This window comes from Oncorhynchus masou, chromosome 18 (assembly GCF_036934945.1).
Source record: "Oncorhynchus masou masou isolate Uvic2021 chromosome 18, UVic_Omas_1.1, whole genome shotgun sequence".
Lineage (NCBI taxonomy): Eukaryota > Metazoa > Chordata > Actinopteri > Salmoniformes > Salmonidae > Oncorhynchus > Oncorhynchus masou.
In genome coordinates, this window is record NC_088229.1 from 67,165,298 (window position 1) to 67,189,062 (window position 23,765).

The window sequence follows — 23,765 nt, forward strand, 5'->3', positions numbered from 1 at the left end:
ACATGCAGTTTTGCCCTGATAAAACGTTTTTAAATCCTCAATTAAACCAAATGTTTTACCATAGTTGACCAAATGAAAGAAAATAGCTGTGCCTAAAATTCTAGCATTGAAATACCTTATTATTCACATCACATTAAATGCTTCATTTAACATTTAACAGAACAATTCAACACTGCCAAATTACAATCATATTTTAATCATGAAGCATGTAGACTGAGATTTATAACCCTCTGGCCCCCCAATGGTGGAACAAACTCCCTCACGACGCCAGGACAGCGGAGTCAATCACCACCTTCCGGAGACACCTGAAACCCCACCTCTTCAAGGAATACCTAGGATAGGATAAAGTAATCCTTCTCACCCCCCCCCCCCCCTTAAATGATTTAGATGCACTATTGTAAAGTGGCTGTTCCACTGGATGTCAGAAGGTGAATTCACCAATTTGTAAGTCGCTCTGGATAAGAGCGTCTGCTAAATGACTTAAATGTAATGTAAATGCAATGTCGTTACCTAGGGGTCACTGTTGCGTAAACGCAGAGCGTGACCGTTAACTGTTATAACGCAGTATGTGGGTCATCACTCGCTTTTATAGCCACAAAGTCATAAACCTCGCACATTTCTATAATTTATCTTCTTAAAATTGCATTTTAAACATAACCTTGACCACACTGTTAACAAATTACAACAAATTCCGCCATTGTGGCCAATTTTGACTTTGTGGCTGTGGAATCTGACTTCGTGGCTGTGGAATCTGACTTTGTAGCTATAGAAGCTAGTGGAAACCCAGGCAGTGACAGGCAGGTAAAATCACTGGCGGTAATATAGAACAGTGCCCTGATTGGCTGATACGCAATCCCTCTCCATCCCTATGGATGCTTGCTGCTGGTCATTGTATTGATAAACTGCTTGCTTATTCACTCGCATACAGCATCTTCGCTTTGGCTGGAGAAATATTAGGCTAAATTAATTCAGTATTGGCGTTATCATAGTGAATAAGAGAGGAGGAAAGCAAACAACATGACCATCAGAAATGTACGGGATCATGGACAGAGGTTCCGACCGAGGATGGCATGTCTCAAAAAGGTAGGTTAGCTTTATCAGAAATTATGATACGGTTATGCTACATCTAGGCTGTCTTGCTATATTTAGTTCTTAAAATAAAATAGTCTGTTCGTACTTCATACACTGGGCAAAGACTGGTTGAATCAACGTTGTTTCCACTAAATTTCAACCCACAACATGTCATAACGTTCATCAACGTTGAAAACTAATTGGATTCGCAAAAAAGTCTTCCACGTAGTGGAATTGCGCATTATTTTCATCCAACTTTTAACCTAAATCCAATGGCATGGGGACGTTTTTTGTTGATTTCACGTTCAATTTACGTCAGTCGACATTTTCACTAAATGTAATTTGTTTTAAATAGACGTTGGTGGGCAGTTCTGTTTTTCTGGGATTATTCGATCAATGTCTGTCAACCCAATGCACCTATATGATAATAATACATCTACATGTGTTTTCCTAACATGCCATTTTCTCTTACAATGGCCAATTTGAAAACTCAGTTATCAGAAAACATAATTCACAGGAAAGCCTGGGAATTATGACGGTCATGTTTAGTTGTTTCGCAGGTGCTAAGAAGACTGCAAGATCTCGAAAGCTACGCAGTCAAACGAGAGCGAGACCACCTATTCTCAATGTGTTAAAACACATTACTTTGGTGAACAGCCTTTCACTTACTGGTATCTTTATTTTGACTTTGATTGACACGCTGTTCTCTTTAGCATTGTATTGCTTGATGCGGTCAGTGAGCGTGGTCAGCATTAGTCCGATTAGTATTAACAGCACCACCATCAACCAGTTAATCCAGACAGTAGCAGTATGGAGAGGACAGATCCTAGTGCTTTTCCAGCTGGGACGGTGCTTGTTGTACCTGCTTTTGTTACCAACAGGGTACTAAAACGGGGTTCTCTGTGTAACTCAAGACTATGATGTTTAGCCTATTTACAAGCTCTGTTTGGCCCAGAGACAGTTGGTGTCCAGGGGGTGCTGAGAGTCCGCTGTGGTTGGCTGAACCTAACTGGATGGTGTTACTGTCACATGACATCAAAGCCTCAGACAGACACTGGTCTGTCAGAAAGCCCCTTCATATCAGTCAGAGACAGGCCAGAGCAGGCTGGTTTAAAACAGACTGGGATATAGCTCTACACTGCAAGACTGACTGAGACACACTGGTAGCCGGGTTCAAAACAGGCAGGCAGGCAGACAGACAGAACCCTACTTGCTGAAACACACTTGTTCTCCAAACATTAAGAGGAACAGAGTCCTTCCTCCACATAGCGTGTATATGCTTGTTTGTGTTCCCTGTCTCCGTCCTCACGGTCCTCCCAATAACCTGTCTCATAACTACAAAGCACAGACATCCTATTATTTAATAGTAATAGTACTACTTATAAGTAATAGAATTATGTAATTATATGGCTCTGACCTGTCTCGTCATAGTAACCTGTTGACTGTCTGTCTTACTGTCCATTAAAATCACACTTTCACAAAATGCTTGAAGACATGGCTAAAGGTCAATCAGATTTGTGAACATGGTCCCTAGCTGTGTGTTGCCGCTTTCCATGTTGTCTGTTGTCTGTAGCTTGTGAGGTGTGGAAACACTTTGTTGCTTTTATGAATTTTATCTTGCTGCTTTTTGCTCTATGTTGCTCTGTCTGTATGCTACGTCTTGCTTGTCCTATGTTGCTATGTCTTGCTTGTTCTATGTTGCTATTGTCTATATTGTAATTGTTTTTAATAACCTGCCCAGGGACTGCGGTTGAAAATTAGCCGGCTGGCTAAAACCGGCACTTTTACTGAAACGTTGATTAATGTGCACTGTCCCTGTAAAAGTAAAAATAAACTCAACTCAACTCATGGTAACCTATTATTTTGACAACCCATTGTCTCTGTGACCTGCCTCTGTAGTGGTGTATGCCGTTAGTGATCTGTTGTCTTTACAACCTGTGTTGCTGTTGTCTTCCAGGTGGAGGCTGTGATGCTGGAGATGCAGGATCCAAAGACTGGAGTCAAGTCACAACCCCAGAAACTGGTTATCACTACTATACCGCACGCTATCACAGGTAAACACACACACACACACACACACACACACACACACACACACACACACACACACACACACACACACACACACACACACACACACACACACACACACACACACACACACACACACACACACACACACACACACACACACACACACACACACAGAGAAGCACACAGAAAACACAATCAGTGGATTGATAGTGGTTGCCATAGGTTAGGTAACTCCAATTTTTTTCCATGTCTTGAGCTCAATATTCTATCTCCATGACAACCTCTTACTGAGAGGGAGAGAGAGTGGAAACAGAGGGAGGGAGAGAGTGTAGGAGGGAGAGAATGAAGGCAAAAGAGATGATGGAGGGAGAGAGAGAAGCATGGAGAGAGAGAGATGATGGAGGGAGAGACAATGAGAGTGAAAGATAGAGGGAGAGAGAGATGATGAAGGAGAGAGAATAGTGTGAAGGAGGGCGAGAGAAGAAAGAAGAGAGAGAGAGAGAGAGAGATTGATGAAGAACCTACACTTTTGAATTTTAATGACGCCACTTCAGCCTGGTCCATTTCTGGTATTCTATTATTGGTAAATAATAGAACAGAACAGACTGGAATAGAATAGAACACCCAGAATTCCTTAGGGAAATTTGGTTTGCAAAATAGAAGCTCCCCTCCCGTCTCATCTTCCCCTCTCAATATATTGACTGTCTCAGCAGTAGTTTCTCTCAGAGGGAGGCCTCTGGCATTTACAGACTCCACATGTAATGTCCTGTGGGCAGAGTCTCTCTTTCTACTCTCCCTTTTTTTTTCTCTCTCTCTCTCTCTATTTCTGTGTTTATCTCTCTGTCGCTCTAATATCCTCCTCTCCCTTTCTCTCTCTCTCGCTCTCGCTCTCTCTCTCCTCTACTTTCCACACCCTCTTTATATTACAGAGTACCATCAATGAAAGTGTCCATCTGATGTCATACATGTGATGTCATATCTCTATAGTAGTTGTGATGTTTGTTGCAACCTTTTCCAGGTGAGGATGTCGTGACATGGCTAGCCAACCGTTACACTATAGAGGCAGAAGGTAAGAGAGCTTTCTTCTCAGACACGCACAGAACGTTCTTGAATTACGGTTCTCTTTCCCTCTAATATTCTCCCTCTCCACCCTTCTCTCTCTCTGTCTCTCGCTCCTTCTCCCCCCCCCCTCTCTCTCTGTCTGTGTAGAAGCGTGGGCTCTGGGCACCATGTTGGTGGCGTTTGGGTACATCTATCCCCTCCAGGATCATAAACGACTAGTCATCAAACCAGACACAGCCCTCTACCGCTTTCAGGTAGCCACGACAACACCTTATAAACCTTAACCAACCCCATACGCCTAACTCTATGCCAAACCTCTGTGCTTTTTGTCTTCTATTAGACACCATACTTTTGGCCGGCCCAGCAGTGGCCTGTAGAGGACACAGACTATGGTGAGATACACACAACTAGACAAACATAGTTAAAGGTGCACTTTGCAGAAACCTCGCCGCAATTTCCTGGTTGACAAAATTCTAATACTTTGCCTAATTTCAGTTTATGTGACAAAACCAGTGAGTATAGTGTAGAGAATCATTTTGTACCATCTAAACCGCGGTGAAATATATTTCCCATAACAAAAAAGATTGTATTTTCAGCTGTTTGAAGCTGGTGTACAAAACTCAAAATAAAATATGCAAAAAACTAAATTTGAAGCATAGAAGTAGCACACATAGAACAGATCTACCGCTTCTTATACTTTTTTTTCAATGAGAATTACAGATCTATAACTAACATTTCTATGTGAATTTGGTCAGATTGGCCAAAAAGTTACATATTGCAGCTTTAAAGCTTTCTTTATTGTTAGGTCACTTACATTGTGGACATATTTGTGTGTTGCACCTTCATCACCCGGTCGCGTCATTGCCATTTTTAATCAATGTTCTACAGATGGAGCAGCCATATTGATGCTCAAAAGTAGAACGAGATCTCATGACTCTCAACCAGGGCTAATGACTGTTTAGTCCAAATTACACTATAGGGGCTTGTGAATGCGATGACGTTGGTAAAGTAGGCACATATTTAGTACGAAACAATCATCATGTTGTCTAATTTACTTTAGACAGATGGCAATATTGTCATTAGCTAGCAGGGCTAGCAGGGCAGCAGGGTAGCCTAGTGGTTAGCGCGCAAACCCCCGAGCTGACAAGGTACTGTCGTTCTAGGCCGTCATTAAAAATAAGAATTTGTTCTTAACTGACTTGCCTAGTTAAATAAAAGGTAAAATATATATTTTTTAAAAAGTTCATAAAAAATGGCTTGCATTGCAAACGTTAGCTTGCTAAAATCTGGAAGTCTCCCCTCAATCTTAGCTAGCTAGCTAACGTTATACTGCAACTGAAGTCAATCTGGCGACATCGAAATGATGACAAAAGGTTTTCCTATGAATTATTCGCCTTCTTTAGAAATGCCATAGTGTTTTCAAGCCAAAGTACTGCACTTTGGAATAAATCTTTATCAGCGCTCAATGACGATGCATCGAGTAGAATGCTCAGTCCTAAAAGGAACGTTCAAAACAATATTGTGGCGCAACGTGCAACACATGAATAAGTTTAAGTTATAAAAAAAACAACTAATTAAATCATGTTTATTTTTCAGCAATCTACCTGGCCAAGAGAAACATCCGCAAGAAAGGAGTTCTAGAGATGCATGAACAGGTGAGAGACATACACACACACACACACACACACACACACACACACACACACACACACACACACACACACACACACACACACACACACACACACACACACACACACACACACACACACACACACAGGCCCACATCTGTCTAAGTGGTAGCACACATCTGTGCTTTCTCTTCAGGAGCAGTATAACGGCCTTCACAAGTGGATGAACCATAAATGGGACTTCATTGTGATGCAGGCTAAAGAACAGTACAGGTTAGTCTGGCAGAAACAGACTACACCAACATCCATTCATCCACAGACTGTTTACATGGGAACATAGATTGTTTATCAGGCCTTTAACTCACAGGTGTGTGTGTGTGTGTGTGTGTGTGTGTGTGTGTGTGTGTGTGTAGGGCGGGGAAGGAGAGGAAGAAGCCTGATCGTGCGGTATTTGACTGCCAGGAGAGAGCCTACTGGGTTGTACACAGACCTCCGGTGAGACACACACACACACTCCAAGGCATTCCCAGTCGATCACCAAACATTTCTGTAAAAAACCCAACGATAAAGCCTTGCATTTATTTTGATTGGCAATAGGTGTGCTTGATTCAGCAGCCCACTTGATTCAGCAGCGCTAGTACTGTTGGCGAAGGAGAGGAAGAAGCCTGATCGTGCGGTATTTGACTGCCAGGAGAGAGCCTACTGGGTTGTACACAGACCTCCGGTGAGACACACACTCCAAGGCATTCCCAGTCGATCACCAAACATTTCTGTAAAAAACCCAACGATAAAGCCTTGCATTTATTTTGATTGGCAATAGGTGTGCTTGATTCAGCAGCCCACTTGATTCAGCAGTGCTAGTACTGTTGGCGATAGGTGCATTTGATTCAGCAGCACTAGTACTGTTGGCGATAGGTGCATTTGATTCAGCAGCACTAGTACTGTTGGCGATAGGTGCATTTGATTCAGCAGCGCTAGTACTGTTGGCCATAGGTGCATTTGATTCAGCAGCACTAGTACTGTTGGCCATAGGTGCATTTGATTCAGCAGCACTAGTACTGTTGGCGATAGGTGCATTTGATTCAGCAGCCCTAACGCATGTGTCTGAAGGTAGAACTCTGCCTACCTGGCAGGCCCCGAGAATAAATCAAGTGCACTTATAGACCTATCGCTCACCAGTGAGATAGCTCAGATCACCGTGTCTGCACAGTTTCCTCGCCTCATAGACTGTAAAAAGAAACTTTGAATGCACAGTGAAGTTGATCATGTGAGACTGAATGAATAAGAACTTAAACAGGAACTTGCTCATAAAAACAGCAGCTTTTTGCCATATTCATTCAGTCTCTCTCTAATCATGCTTTTAAAAGTTTTGAAATCTCACATTAAGTTATTATTGAGCACTGTCAACACTTTGTTAAACACTTTTAAGCCATAAAATGTGCGTTCTCCCTACTTCCACTCACGCTACAACCAGCACTGTGAAGAATGAGTGTAGCAAAGTGTTCCGATAAGCTTGCATTGTCATTATTAGCGGCTTGGTGTCTTTTCTTTTTATATCGAGGGAAGATTGACTTTCTCTGGTCATAGGAGTAACAACACGAATTGGTGCAGAAATAATGCAGTGCGACTTAAGTTTCACTATCAGCTGGAAGACTGTGTCCCCCGTTCTCAGCAGAGGGAGGGAGAGAGGTGGGACGGGGAGTCGGGTGAGAGGTCGCCTCACCACTGTTCCCTCCCCTCAGATTGACCATCAGCTGCAGGCCATCAGTCCAGTAAAAAAACAAAGCTAATTATTATGCTCAGTCAGCTTTGCCTCACAAGTAATGCAACAAATGATCTAATGGTTGAATGCATTCAGTTGTGCAAATTACTAGGTATCCCCTTTCTCCTTTCATATACCTAAAAGTTTGAAATATAATTTCAAAATGGTCTGAGAAGAACAATGGAAGGGCAATTCAAGCGTAGCCAATATGCAGTGTTAATGTATTGGGCCTATAGCTTACAGTACAAACCTCATCGCTACAGAACTGTTTTTAATTGGTTAATGTTGCATAGGCTTACGTTTTTTAAGTCATGTTAAAAAAAATGTGTCACTGTACCTATATCATACTCTGATGCCAATGAGAGACCCAGTAAACTGTTGTATGGGAGCCTTCTCCTGCAGTCAAATGACCTAGTGTCTTCATGGGTGGAATGTTAATAGTTTTCATAATTTCATAATTAATTAACATTATTTAAAAAGAAAAAAATCCAGTGTTTCTATGTTTCTAACGGTTTTGTTATGTTTCAGTCTTCTGTTATGTGTATATATAGTGTAGTATTGGGATGCAAACTCAAAATGTAATACATTTCAACTCTATCTGACAGGGCACAGGTGTGTTCTTTCTTTAATCCCATAACTATGTGTGCGAGGTGGATAGATTTGTTTAAGACTACCAAGAAACACTCTGTGTGGCCCTGATTTAGCCCACTGCAGTAAACGGTTAATCCTGTCTTCAAACAGAATTTATCAGACAGTAAATATGATCATATCTATTATCAGACACTAGTCTGCTGACAGGTGAATATATCTTTGGGTGAGATGATGTGTGTCTCTGCAGGTAGGAGTTTTGGCCTTTACCTCTGTCTAGACAGACAGGCTGCTAATGAGGAATCATGGGTAGAGAATGATGCATGCTGGATATTCTCATTAGGGGCAGAGGGGTAGGGGGCCTAGCTAATTTCTCAGTCTTATACCAATCATCAGAACAACACACCATGCTCTCAAATTATATTATCATACCGTGCACATGACACTTTTTTGTCTGTCTGTCTGTCTGGCTGTTTGTCTGTAGCCAGGGACCGTCAGTGCAATGGACTACGGACTAGAACGCATGGTAGACCCCAACGCAGAGGAGGTAACAGGTCAGTCGTGTGTGTGTGTGTGTGTAGATTAGCCTGTTTATGCTGAGGGTGTATTGTAACCACAGGTTTGTCATTGTGACCTAGCACAGCTCTATTCAAGCTGCTTATATTTGATAAGAGGATTTCAACTGTGGTAATCTGACATTAGGTGCAGGTACACACCCTTCTACTTGCCCCCCCCCCCCCACATTACATCTGGACTCTCTGTCAAGCAATCACACCACACCTGTAGACTCTGTTAGCCAAATCCAATCTCATACTTCAACTGAAGATATTGCATATTGCGCCCTTCATTTGATTTCTATTTGATGGAATTGACAGGATATCCCCCTTCTCTTTTCTCTCTGCAGGTTCTCTTCTCTTTTACGGTTTCAACTTTGAAGAGTACTTCCGTCTGCACACACATACTCACACACGCACACACACACACACACACACAACCCATTAAGTGTAGTGATAAATACCACATTATTACTTTATGTCTAACGGGACAAAGTTGACCGTAGCTGGCCATTCTGCTACAGTACAGGGGCATCAAAGCTGGGACCGAGAGACTGAAAAACAGCTTCTATCTCAAGGCCATCAGACTGTTAAACAGCCACCACTAACATTGAGTGGCTGCTGCCAACACACTGACTCAACTCCAGCCACTTTAATAATGGGAATTGATGGGAATTGATGTAAAATATATCACTAGCCACTTTAAACAATGCTACCTAATATAATGTTTACATACCCTACATTATTCATCTCATATGTATACGTATATACTGTACTCTATATCATCTACTGCATCTTTATGTAATACATGTATCACTAGCCACTTTAACTATGCCACTTTGTTTACATACTCATCTCATATGTATATACTGTACTCGATACCATCTACTGTATCTTGCCTATGCTGCTCTGTACCATCACTCATTCATATATCTTTATGTACATATTCTTTATCCCCTTACACTTGTGTGTATAAGGTAGTAGTTTTGGAATTGTTAGTTAGATTACTCGTTGGTTATTACTGCATTGTCGGAACTAGAAGCACAAGCATTTCGCTACACTCGCATTAACATCTGCTAACCATGTGTATGTGACAAATAGATTTGATTTGCTTTGATATAACCAAATCACTGTTTTATTTTCCAGAAAGAAACTTCAGACTTCTTCAGAAGAATTGTTAGTAACCACATTTTATATCCTAACATAATTAGCCCATTTACATATGACCAGTTCCTCCTTCCTTTTGTCTGTGTTGATGACCACTTCCCTTTTCCTGTTTCCTGTAGATGATTTTTACCCAGCAGTCCATCATGAGGCCGAGGGTCAAGTCGTCTGTCTCTATCGGAGCGTACGTTTCGTTTACATTTCATCACGTTTGACACACCCATGGTTAAAAGCTGAACTCACATGGTGAAAACATTTGTATGACAAGGTGCTAAAAAGCATCATTCTCCATTCTCTCCAACATGGTTGTAGTTGTGTGTGTGTGTGTGTGTGTTCTCTCTCTTCTCCAGTCTGGTGAAATACTCCGTCACCTGTAATAAGCACGACCCTTTCCTAGCCCCTTGTCTCCCTAGCAACCCCTGGGTCACCGATGATGTCACCTACTGGTTGCTCAACATGGCCAAGTGAGTCTGATTCCCAACTGTTCAACTTACTATTTCTGTCCTACCTGTTGTTATAGAATGTATCATTTTAGCTTATACAGTATCAATACGTGGACATTTGTGTGTGTGTGTGTGTGTGTTTGTGTGTGTGTCTGTCAGTGTGGATATTCCTACTAAGATGCGTGTGGAGAGGTGGACGTTCAGTTTCGGGGAGCTGCTCTCTGACCCTCGAGGCAGAGATGACTTCAGACTCTTCCTCAAGAAGGAGTTCAGCGGTATGTCGATACAACGTTATGACCACATTGGGAAAACATTACAACAATGGTATTATATGTCGGTCCAGGTCTCTCTTTTAAAAAATAGATTTTCATCTCAACAAGACTAACCCGATTAAATAAATATTATATGAACACCTAATAGTGAATTCTAGGCAGTCACGTACCAGACCCTTTGACACCCAGCCATCTGGCTCTTCTGAAGGTGCATCTACTTGTTCTATTAGGGGTTGTTCTATCAAGTTTGATTGGTAGACTGATTTATTGACAGGGGAGAACCTGGCATTCTGGGAGGCATGTGAGGATCTGAAGTGGGGAACGGCTGCTACCATGAACGAGAAGGCCCAGCAGGTCTACAAGTAAGACACACACACACACACACACACACACACACACACACACACACACACACACACACACACACACACACACACACACACACACACACACACACACACACACACACACACACACACACAGACTCACTCACTCTCACTCACACACTCTCACTCACCATGTCTCTGGTCAGGACTTTCTTGGCGCGTGGCGCCCCCCGGTGGATCAACATTGACGGGAAGACCATGGAGGTGACAGTTAAAGGGTTGAAACACCCTCACAGATACGTACTGGATGCAGCTCAGACACACATCTTCATGCTGATGAAGAAGGTCAGTTTCACCGCATTAATACTACTGGCCCTCTGCCTGCTGTAACTGGAGAAATCAAACACAAAATGGCCGCCATGATGTAACATTCCTGACTAACTTATTTTGGAGTAAAACTGTCAATACACATACAGGAGGTATCTAAGTGTGTTTTTGTAGGACTCTTATGGGCGGTACCTGAAGTCTCCAGTCTTTAAGGACACTCAGAAGAGGGCCATCGGTCCTGATCAACACAGGTTCAGGTCAGTGCTGTGTGTGTCAGTACAGTTGACATATTGTCTGGACTGTCGTGCCCATCTCCCACAATGCAGAGATGGAAAGACTTTGTAATTGTAAGGACAGTAATAACTCTTTCTCCACCACCTCCCTTCTCCAGTGTGTCCCAGTTGGAGGCCAATGCGAGGAAGCGTCGTCCCAGCATCAGTCCCATCATCGTCCGCCAGCAGGAGAAGGAGGAGAGAGCCAGGATGGCCACCAGTGGCCCTGTGGACATCACACAGGTCATGAGTAAACTCAGCAACAAGGGCAAGGAGGTGCCCCCACCCAAAAAATAGACCACAGACATACTCACATGCATTGACATAAATACACACACTTCTAGAAGCACAACTACACACACATAGGCTACACACCCAGTGAAAATGAAGCAGTTGTTGCTATCTTTAAAAATAGTTTGGAGGACAGCAGCGCTGACTATTTGTGAAGATTTGAAATTAAGATGTGCAATTTTGAATTTCTATGAACTGTATACTAGAAGAACAGTAGTCTGACTGTCCACAGACCGTTACATGTAAAGTTAGTAAGTGTTTTCTGTTCACATTATTGTAGAAAAGCATAGTAAATGTCACAGGTGATAGTGTTTTAGTCTTGATGGTATGTTCACCTGCGTCTCACCGGTACCTGCGTCTCTCACCTCTCTTTCAATGTCATTCAGTTTCATGTTCCACCTATAGGGACATATCTGCATTTTGTTCCACCAATAGAGTGCCTCTTATGTCCCTCAGACATTGTGTGTACATAAACCCCAGTAAACAATGCCAATAGCAGTGTTTTCTCATTCAAATAAATTGTGTTTTAACTGAAAATTCCCATTTTGGCATGTCGAAAGTCATGTTTGTCCAACTTCTAGGAAGATTTTAACCCCAAGATCTTCCCAAAGTTTTCACCATCAGTCCTAGTTCTTTTGTTGCTTAGGGAAATATCTTATTTAATGTGATTCATTTCATTTACATTTGAAGGGCTTATTTCCAAAATGCTATACCCACCAATTTTTCACAATTTGCGTTTTTGTTTAATCAGAAATGGTTGCTTATGGGAGCCCTCCTGTGTGTACAATATTACTGTTCTAAGTTGTTTAATTAATATATATATATTTTTTAAGAAGTTTTGCCGTACGGTATAAATCCATTATTTAGCTGGAAAGAAATGTTTGTATTCTGTATTTGGCTGTGATAGGTGGTTGTCTCACCTAGATATCTTAACATAAATTGAGTAACTCAATTGCTCTAAATAAGAGCATCTGCTAAATAACTAAAATGTCAAATGTTTTACATACAGATCTCATATTACTACATTGAATTCTTTTTTTTTCATTTGACTGTGTAAAACCTAGCAGTACTACTGATTTCTCTGATAGTGAGGCGGACATATATTATTACTGTGTAAAACCTAGCAGTACTACTGATTCCTCTGAGAGTGAGGCGGATATATAGTATTACTGTGTAAAACCTAGCAGTACTACTGATTTCTCTGAGAGTGAGGCGGATATATATTATTACTGTGTAAAACCAAGCAGTACTACTGATTTCTCTGAGAGTGAGGCAGATATATATTATAACTGTGTAAAACCTAGCAGTACTACTGATTTCTCTGAGAGTGAGGCAGATATATATTATAACTGTGTAAAACCTAGCAGTACTACTGATTTCTTTGAGAGTGAGGCAGATATATATTATAACTGTGTAAAACCTAGCAGTACTACTGATTCCTCTGAGAGTGAGGCGGATATATAGTATTACTGTGTAAAACCTAGCAGTACTACTGATTTCTCTGAGAGTGAGGCGGATATATAGTATTACTGTGTAAAACCTAGCAGTACTACTGATTTCTCTGAGAGTGAGGCGGATATATAGGGTTTAGCAAAAAAACATGATTATTTGTCTCTGAAATGAAACCATCAATTGACAGATGATTTAAAAAAAAAAGAAGACATGTCTGTCATTGAACAACCACATGCCATGATTAGATGGTGTGTTTTTCCACTAATCTCATTGATAAATTCTTCAAACAATAAAAGCTAATTTACCAACATTTCTGTTATGGATATATATATATATATAGCATTTTGGAAATAAACTCTTCATTTGTCCCTCAGGGTTAACCCTGTAACGTGAACTCAACTCTTGTGTTAATATGTTAACACTATTCCCTTTTTGAAGAAACATTGAACATTTAATAGCAGTTGAGATGGCTCTACTTTTTCTGTCCATTTTCTGGTGTTTTGTGGTGGAAAACTGAGAACATCAACCCTGTTACCATAGATACACTACATGACAAAAAGTATGTGGACACCACGTTGAACATCTCATTCCAAAGTCTTGGCCATTAATATGGAGTTGGTCCCCCCGTTTCTGCTATTACAGCCTCCACTCTTCTGGGAAGGCTTTCCACTAGATGTTGGAACATTGCTGTGGGTTGAAGTCAGGGCTCGGTGCAGGCCAGTCATTTCTGTATGGACCTCGGCTCTGTGCACGGGGGCATTGTCATGCTGAAACAGGAAAGGGCCCCAAACTGTTGCCACATAGTTGGAACCACAGAATTCTCTAGAATGTCATTGTATGTTGTGGTGTTATGATGACAGGGGATGCAGCTCTGTTGCATCCTGCAGTGTGTGTGACATTTGTGGTGGTGTGCGTTTGGGTGGCGTTTTTTGATGTTTTTAATTAGACCCAAGCCACCCCCTGTACCTGGACTTTGAACTACTCCCCTCTGGGCGCAGGTATAGGGCACCCCTCAGCAGGAAAAACAGAACTTGACAATCATTTGTGCCAGGTGTGATATCCCTCCTAAATAGCTTGGGCTAATGTTCCTATCAACTCAGTAAGGCCAGCAGGCTAATGTTCCTATCAACTCAGTAAGGCCAGCAGGCTAATGTTCCTATCAACTCAGTAAGGCCAGCAGGCTAATGTTCCTATAGACTCAGTAAGGCCAGCAGGCTAATGTTCCTATAGACTCAGTAAGGCCAGCAGGCTAATGTTCCTATAGACTCTGTAAGGCCAGCAGGCTAATGTTCCTATCAACTCAGTAAGGCCAGCAGGCTAATGTTCCTATCAACTCAGTAAGGCCAGCAGGCTAATGTTCCTATCAACTCATTAAGGCCAGCAGGCTAATGTTCCTATCAACTCAGTAAGGCCAGCAGGCTAATGTTCCTATCAACTCAGTAAGGCCAGCAGGCTAATGTTCCTATCAACTCAGTAAGGCCAGCAGGCTAATGTTCCTATCAACTCAGTAAGGCCAGCAGGCTAATGTTCCTATCAACTCAGTAAGGCCAGCAGGCTAATGTTCCTATCAACTCAGTAAGGCCAGCAGGCTAATGTTCCTATAGACTCAGTAAGGCCAGCAGGCTAATGTTCCTATAGACTCAGTAAGACCAGCAGGCTAATGTTCCTATCCACTCAGTAAGGCCAGCAGGCTAATGTTCCTATCGACTCAGTAAGGCCAGCAGGCTAGTCTTTAAAAAAAAAGTTTTATTGGTATGTAACTGTTATGAAAGTTGCATTGCCAATTTTGTTTTGTATTTAAACGCCACTTTAAACGTGTACATGACACTGCAACAACATTTCTCCATTGGGACAATAAAGTCAGTAAGTTAAGATTTCCCTTCACTGGAACTAAGGGGCCTTAACCATTATTCCTCATCCACCAAACTTTACAGTTGGCACTATGCATTCGGGCAGGAAGTGTTCTCCTGGCATCTGCCAAATCAAGATTAGTCCGTCGGACTGCCAGATGGTGAAGTGTGATTCATCACTCCAGAGAACGTGTTTTCACTGCTCCAGAGTCCAATGGCGGCAACCTTTACATCACTCCAGCTGATGTTTGGCATTGTGTATGGTGATCTTAGGCTTGTGTGCGGCTGTTTGACCATGAAAACCCATTTCATGAAGCTCCTGAAGAACAGTTCTTGTGCTGACGTTGCTTCCAGAGGCAGTTTAGAACTCAGTAGTGAGTGTTGCAACTGAGGACAGACGATTTTTACGCGCTTCAGTACTCGGCTGTCCCATTCTGTGGGCTTGTGTGGCCTACCACTTCGCGGCTGAGCCGTTGTTGCTCCTAGACGTTTCCAGTTCACAATAACAGCACTTACAGTTGACCAGGGCAATTGGAAAGGTGGTATCCTATGACGGTGCCACGTTAAAAGTCACTGAGCTCTTCAGTAAGGCTATTCTACTGCCAATCTTTGTCTATGGAGATTGCATGGCATGCTCGATTTTATGCACCTGTCGGCAACAGGTGTGGCTGAATTAGCCAAATCCACTAATTTGAAGGGGTGTCCACATACTTTTGTATATATATTGTAGATAGGCTAGAAATTTTTTACAAATATTCTATTTTTTGTGATTGTTCCTCCCGGTTGCACACAGCAAGCGTCCATTCCCCCTGTAACAATGGGAGTTATGGCTGATTTAAGATGAAATCGTCAACCCTGTTACAGTCAACCCTGTTACAGTCAACCCTGTTACAGTCAACCCTGTCAATAGTCACTTTTATAGCCATGCTTTCTTAATTTGACCTCTTGAGATGTAACGCGTTTATTGAGAAGTTGGAACGTGTGCTATTAATGATAGAATGTTCAAATTTGGTGGAATAAAATGAAGAAGAAAAAAGCCAGTCCCTTAAAGGCAGTCTATTTGTGGAATGGCACATATGTTGTATGTCATTACTGTAACCTACATGTCTGCACCATCTATACAATAAAGCATCAATTACCAGCCATATTTGTCTGTCATGTCATCTTCACTGTGTCATCCAGTCACTGTGCCCATCGCTGTCCATAATGCCATAACAGAACTCACAGATAACTCAAGTCATTCCTGTCACAGGGCCAGACAAATCCATGCTACCCTTCATCTACAGTTTACCAGTGTTCAGCGTTTACTTATCATTTTTACCACTCCATCCCTGTGTGCGATGTATTAGTATGACCTCTCAGTGATCTTTCCCACCCCTGACCCTATATCTGACCTCTGACCTTTAACCCCTACAGCTGTGTCGCTTTACAGCACCCGTCCCCCACCTCGCGGTCTACTCCGGCCCCCCCTCCTCCTCCCCTGCCTCACCCCCTTTCCCCTTCCGTCTCCCCCACACCCCCACCTGCCCTTCACCCATCAGCGTAACCATAGACAGCACCCCCGCCTCAGAACGCAGGTGGGAGGAAGGAAGAGGGGGTGGGCTGGAGGGGGGAGAGGCGGGCCCTGAGTGCTGGGGGACAGCTGTCTCTTCTCGTTCCCGTATGGCTCTCTCATTGGGCCGTCTGTTGAGGCGGGGCTGTACTTCCTCCACGGTATTCGCCAGCCTGTCACCCAAATGTCCTGCCCCCGCCGGGACCAGCAGCCGCGTTCAGCCTATCAGCACGGAGCAGCCCAGCCAAGCCCCGCCCAGACGTATTGCCAAGTGAGTCACAGAGAGTAAGCTCACACACCTTTTATGCATCCTCATCCCTTCATTCCCTCCTCATTCCTCTTTCCTCGTTCCTTCAGTTTTTTCCAGATCAAGGTGGACATCCCTCCAGAGTGTCGCATCTACCCCATCGACTCCGAGGATGAGGAGGAGAGTGGGGGGGCGTTGAGAAGGGGAGGAGGAGGAGGAGGGCAGGTGAAGGAGATCATCTGTCCCTGGGAGAGTGTGACACCTCATGAGGGGGCTGGGTAACAAACACACACACACGCACGAATGCACAACACACACAGAGATGGACACACACGGACACAGCTGAATCCTTACCGTAATCCTTAATTTAACCAAACTGATCGCTCTCCCGCACCTACCAGGTGACGGTCATTCAATTCATACATCAATGCTCTGGACATTCAGAAGTAGCAGAAGCTAGTCAAAGCTAGCTGAACGTTGCCCACTGACATCAACTCTGCTCTTGATTATATGAGTCTACTGGGAGTTTGCACAACACCTCTCAGCAATGTACGTATTTATTTATATATATATTCTAGTGAGTTAAACTCTGTTTAGTTTTCTGACGTTAGGTCTACAGTGTGTCTCCACCATGCTGCTGCTCTGTAGAGTTTTGCGTGAGGCTTCTCTGCTGTTTTATGTAGCTTTGTAGTACTCTAGTCCAGGACTGACTCGACCAGTAGTGACTTGGGACTTGGACTCGGACTTGATTCGGACTTGACTCGACCAGGGGTGACTTGGGACTTGGACTCGGACTTGACTCGGACTCGAGCAGTGGTGACTCAGACTTGGACTCGACCAGTGGTGACTCAGACTTGGACTTGACCAGTGGTGACTCAGACTCGGACTCGACCAGTTGTGACTCAGACTCGGACTCGACCAGTTGTGACTCAGACTTGGACTCGACCAGTGGTGACTCAGACTTGGACTCGACCAGTGGTGACTTAGACTTGGACTTGACCAGTGGTGACTCAGACTCGGACTCGACCAGTTGTGACTCAGACTCGGACTCGACCAGTTGTGACTCAGACTTGGACTTGACCAGTGGTGACTCAGACTCGGGCTCGACCAGTTGTGACTTTGTTGTTAGACAATCTCTCTCTTCTGCATAATTCAACATACATTTTAGATAACTGTATTGTCTATTTAATAGCCTTACAAATGTGCCACACTGTAATGAAATTAAACTTTAAAATGTTTGAACAGCAACGTTTAACACTAACAAGTGACTTGGACTCAAGATTTACTGACTTGCCTAAATCACTGTTTCATACAGACCCCTGTTGGGTAGCCTTTGTCTTTATCTTTAGGGGTTAAGTGATGTTTTTCCATAGTGTCTTTCCTAATGGACAGTGCAGTGAGTTAACTAACAGAATGTATTTTACCCTCTACCTTTAATGTGTTTACAGAGACCAGAATGTGACACGTGAAAAGTATTGTATGATTTCTTGTGTAAGTGCCTCAATAAATGACTAAACTGTAACAGGGTAAGGTGTAAATTCATGTATGTGTTTAACCAGGGTCGCAACTTTCACTGGGGACTGGAGAGGGGACATGTCCCCCCCACATTCTGAAATAGCATCCCCCCCTAGTTTTACCATTGGAATGTGATACAAAACAAGGCTTTAGGACCATACGGACGCCTCCGAGCGGTTGGGTAGGCTGTTTGGAGTGTTTATCCGCCTGTATACATTTTTTAAATAATAATAATTATGTCCCCCCCGCACTTCTAAAACTAAAGTTGCGCCCCTGTGTGCAACTAGACTGACTGATAATGTATGGCATTATATACTGTATCTGTCTCCTGGGCAGTGGTGAGGATGCACGACCTCCACTAGGTGGAGTTCTCTGCATGTTTCATGGTTGAAGACAAGCTAACATACTACAGCTATAAAGGCTATGGTTTTCCGTAGATATATTTTCACTAATAACACTGAACAAAAAATATAAAAGCAACATGTAAAGTGTTGGTCCCATGTTTCATGAGCTGAAATAAAAGATCCCTGAAATGTTCCATACGCACAAAAAGCTTATTTCTCTTATTATCCTTTGCCAAGATAATCCATCCACCTAACAGGTGTGGCATATCAAGAAGCTGATTAAACAGCATGATCATTACAATAAAAGACCACTCTAAAATGTGTAGTTTTGTCAAACAACACAATGCCACAGATTCCTCAAGTTCTGAGAGATTGTGCAATTGGCATGCTGACTGCAGGAACGTCCACCAGAGCTGTTGCCAGAGAATTCAATGTTCATTTCTCTTCCATAAGCTGCCTCAAATGTCATTGTAGAGAATTTGGCAGTGCATTCAACTGGCCTGACAACCGTTGACCACGTGTATGGCGTAGTGTGGGCAAGCGGTTTGCTGATGTCCACGTTGTGTACAGAGCTCCCCATGGGGGTGGGGTTATGGTATGGGAAGGCATAAGCGACAGACGACAACGAACACAATTGCATTTTATCGATGGCAATTGGAATACACAGAGATACCGTGATGAGATCCTGAGGTCCATTGTTGTGCCTGTCATCCGCCGTCATCACCTCATGTTTCAACATGATAATGCACAGCCCCATGTCGCAGGAATCTGTACACAATTCCTGGAAGCAGATAATGTCCCAGTTCTTCCATGGCCTGCATACTCACCAGACATGTCACCCATTGAGCACGTTTGGGATGCTCTGGATTGACGTGTATGACACTGTGTTCCAGTTCCTGCCAATATCCAGCAACTTTACACAGCCATTGAAGAGGAGTGGGACAACATTCCACAGGCCACAGTCAACAGCCTGATGAACTCTATGTGAAGGAGATGCGTCGTGCTGCATGAGACAAATAGTGGTCACACCAGATACTGACTGGTTTTCTGATTCTTAACTGAACTGTAACTCAGTAAAATGTTGTGCGTACATTTTTGTGCCGTATATTTGACACAAGTGGCAGCCCATGTGGTGACTATCATGTGAAGAATGGTAAAGATGAACAACCAACCAAATAGCACCAGTGACACATAATCAGCACCATGGATGGTGTTGATCAGAATCACCAGAAGCCAGGATCAGAAGCACCGTGGAAAAACAACAGGGAGAAAGATTCCTTGAGAGGATCCAGTCTCACACCTTCCTCTGCAACAAACCTTACTCCACAAACAGAGTTACAGCCACCAATCATACAGTCATTCATTCAGTCAAGAGGACTTGTTCAGGCTAGATGAGATGATTGTATCTTGTCAGAAGATGCATATATTACTGAGCGTACAAAACATTGCATGACATAGACTCGTCTTTCCATGACATTAACTGACCAGATGAATCCAGGTGAAAGCTATCGTCCCTTATTGATGTCACCTGTTAAATCAACTTCAATCAGTGTAGATGAAGGGGAGGGGACAGGTTAAAGAAGGATTTTTAAGCCTTGAGACAATTGAGACATGGACTGAGGGTGAAAGGGCAAGACAAAATAGTTAATTGCCTTTGAAAAGGTATAGTAGTAGGTGCCAGGCACAACAGTTTGAGTCTGTCAGGAACTGCAACGCTGCTGGGATTTTCATGCTCAACCGTTTCCTGTGCGTAACAAGAATGGTCCACCACCCAAAGGACACCCAGCCAACTTGACACAACTGTGGGAAGCATTGGAGTCAACATGGACCAGTATCCCTGTGGAATGCTTTCGACACCTCGTAGATTCCATGCCCTGACAAATTTACACCCACTAAGTTTAACACGATGATAGCATGATTTGCTGGTTTGATCAGGAGTCCCTAAAACATTAAACATCACAAATTACAAATCATAAAAAAATGTAAAACGCCCATAAAGCAAGATAAATAGCTGGCTAATGTTAGCTAGTCAGCTAGCCTGTTAAATAGCCATTTTCATATGACCCAAAAATATGTATAATCGTATCTCTACATTAACTAACATATTCCTCTTAACTGTTGTTTCTTTTGAATGATTTGTTAGGAAGTTGTAATTACTTACATTTGCTTCCATCCTTGCCTGGAAACCTGACTTGAATTGCATTGTACATTGGGAAGAAATGAGCTCTTAAATCAGGAAAGTTTCCTCTCATGACCACTACAAGCCAGAATATTGAATAAAATTATATTTGAACCTACTTTACTGGTTGTCCGTGTGGTTGGTCCTTTTGGAGGTAGGAATGTGAGACAATATATCTACAGGAAAGTATAATAACATAAACTTTTCAAAGCGCTGGTAGTAGATTTCCATCACCTGAAGCCGAGCACAAGATAAATATACATGCAGGAGACACATGCATACTGAGATGCAGGTATACTGAGATGCAGGTACACTGAGATGCAGGTATACTGAGACACAGGTATACTGAGACACAGGTATACTGAGACACAGGTGTACTGAGACACTTATACTGAGATGCAGGTATACTGAGACACAGGTATACTGAGATGCAGGTATACTGAGATGCAGGTATACTGAGATGCAGGTATACTGAGACACTTATACTGAGACACTTATACTGAGATGCAGGTATACTGAGACACAGGTATACTGAGATGCAGGTATACTGAGACACAGGTATACTGAGACACTTATACTGAGATGCAGGTATACTGAGACACCTATACTGAGATGCAGGTATACTGAGATGCAGGTATACTGAGATGCAGGTATACTGAGATGCAGGTACACTGAGATGCAGGTATACTGAGATGCAGGTATACTGAGATGCAGGTATACTGAGACACAGATATACTGAGATGCAGGTATACTGAGATGCAGGTATACTGAGACACAGATATACTGAGATGCAGGTATACTGAGATGCAGGTATACTGAGATGCAGGTATACTGAGACACAGATATACTGAGATGCAGGTATACTGAGATGCAGGTACACTGAGATGCAGGTATACTGAGATGCAGGTATACTGAGACACAGATATACTGAGATGCAGGTATACTGAGATGCAGGTGTACTGAGACACTTATACTGAGATGCAGGTATACTGAGATGCAGGTATACTGAGATGCAGGTATACTGAGACACAGGTATACTGAGATGCAGGTATACTGAGACACTTATACTGAGATGCAGGTATACTGAGATGCAGGTATACTGAGATGCAGGTATACTGAGACACAGGTATACTGAGATGCAGGTATACTGAGATGCAGGTGTACTGAGACACTTATACTGAGATGCAGGTATACTGAGATGCAGGTACACTGAGATGCAGGTATACTGAGATGCAGGTATACTGAGACACAGGTATACTGAGATGCAGGTATACTGAGACACAGATATACTGAGACACAGGTATACTGAGACACAGGTATACTGAGACACAGGTATACTGAGACACAGGCATACTGAGACACAGGTATACTGAGACACAGGCATACTGAGACACAGGTATACTGAGACACAGGTATACTGAGACACAGGTATACTGAGACACAGGTATACTGAGACACAGGTATACTGAGACACAGATATACTGAGACACAGGTATACTGAGACACAGGTATACTGAGACACAGGTATACTGAGACACAGATATACTGAGACACAGGTATACTGAGACACAGGTATACTGAGACACAGGTATACTGAGATGCAGGTATACTGAGACACAGATATACTGAGACACAGGTATACTGAGACACAGGTATACTGAGACACAGGTACACTGAGATGCAGGTATACTGAGACACAGGTATACTGAGATGCAGGTACGCTGAGATGCAGGTATACTGAGATGCAGGTATACTGAGATGCAGGTATACTGAGATGCAGGTATACTGAGACACAGATATACTGAGACACAGATATACTGAGACACAGGTATACTGAGACACAGGTATACTGAGACACAGGTATACTGAGACACAGGTATACTGAGACACAGGTGTGCTTCAGTTGATACAAATCTGAACGCACTACCAGCGCTTTGAAAAGTTGATGTACATGTAATAATACTTTTCTGTGGATGAAACGTCATAATCTTAGTCTCCTCGCTCTTCTCCTTTTTCTCCTCCTCTCTTCCCACTTCAGATAACGCAGGACAACGATAATGAGAGAGAGAGCTGCCTGGGGGCCGGGCCCGGTGTGTCGGTCTTCACAAAAGAATTAAAAGAACTTTGTCAGCTGAACTAAGCCACAGGGCATGCGCACTCACACACACACACGCACACACACATACAAACACAAACACAAACACATGGTCTCTAGAGAATAGTTATATTTATACCCAGTGGGCTCTGAGATGTCAGCCTCTCCTTTGCTAAAGCACAAACCTGGTTATTTATGGACCTGTTTTTATCTTTGACTTTCTCTTTCTGCTCTCAAGCTATTTTTACCCTCAAAGTCAGCCAAAGGAAGAAAAGACAGACAGATGGACAGTCTAGCATGGATGGATGGATGGATGGAAGGAAGGAAGGAAGGATGGATGGATGGATGGATGGGCAGACAGCCACATAGACACGCAGCTATTTGCATAGTACCTCATTTAAATATTTATCCTCTTAAGGATCCAACCCTCTTCTTCAATTTTTGCCTAAAATGACATACCCAAATATAACTGCCTGTAGCTCAGGACCTGAAGCAAGAATATGCATTTTCTTGATACCATTTGAAAGGAAACACTGAAGTTTGTGGAAATGTGAAATGAAAGAACAGGAAAATATAACACATTAGATCTGGTAGAAGATAATACATAGAGGTTTAAGTTCCGCCTTGTAAATCAACATTGCAGAAGGCATGTTCGCAGAGGGGTGTGGTTTACATAGCTAGGTAGCTAGGATACTGGTTCTAACGTTTGGCTGCAGCTTGTCAGCAAATATCAT

At 42.8% G+C, this 23,765-nt stretch overlaps 1 protein-coding gene across 1 annotated transcript; it reads left to right on the top strand.

Moving 5' to 3' along the window:
- Positions 1 to 794: 794 nt before the first annotated feature.
- LOC135505184 (regulator of G-protein signaling 9-like) lies at positions 795 to 12,338 on the top strand. Its single transcript, XM_064924335.1, has 17 exons — positions 795 to 1,083; positions 3,029 to 3,125; positions 4,124 to 4,174; positions 4,315 to 4,421; positions 4,508 to 4,559; positions 5,764 to 5,822; positions 5,995 to 6,071; positions 6,212 to 6,293; positions 8,633 to 8,695; positions 9,849 to 9,878; positions 9,989 to 10,050; positions 10,217 to 10,330; positions 10,469 to 10,584; positions 10,856 to 10,943; positions 11,114 to 11,252; positions 11,409 to 11,491; positions 11,626 to 12,338. The coding sequence occupies exons 1-17, from the start codon at positions 1,018 to 1,020 to the stop codon at positions 11,801 to 11,803; spliced, it is 1,464 nt and encodes a 487-aa protein (XP_064780407.1). The 5' UTR covers positions 795 to 1,017; the 3' UTR covers positions 11,804 to 12,338.
- Positions 12,339 to 23,765: the final 11,427 nt, after the last annotated feature.

Coding starts and splice junctions, on each gene's coding strand:
- LOC135505184 (XM_064924335.1), top strand. CDS start 1,018: ATGACCATCAGAAATGTACGGGATCATGGACAGAGGTTCCGACCGAGG. Junction 1,084..3,028: donor GGATGGCATGTCTCAAAAAG/GTAGGTTAGCTT, acceptor GTTGTCTTCCAG/GTGGAGGCTGTGATGCTGGA. Junction 4,175..4,314: donor TTACACTATAGAGGCAGAAG/GTAAGAGAGCTT, acceptor CTGTCTGTGTAG/AAGCGTGGGCTCTGGGCACC.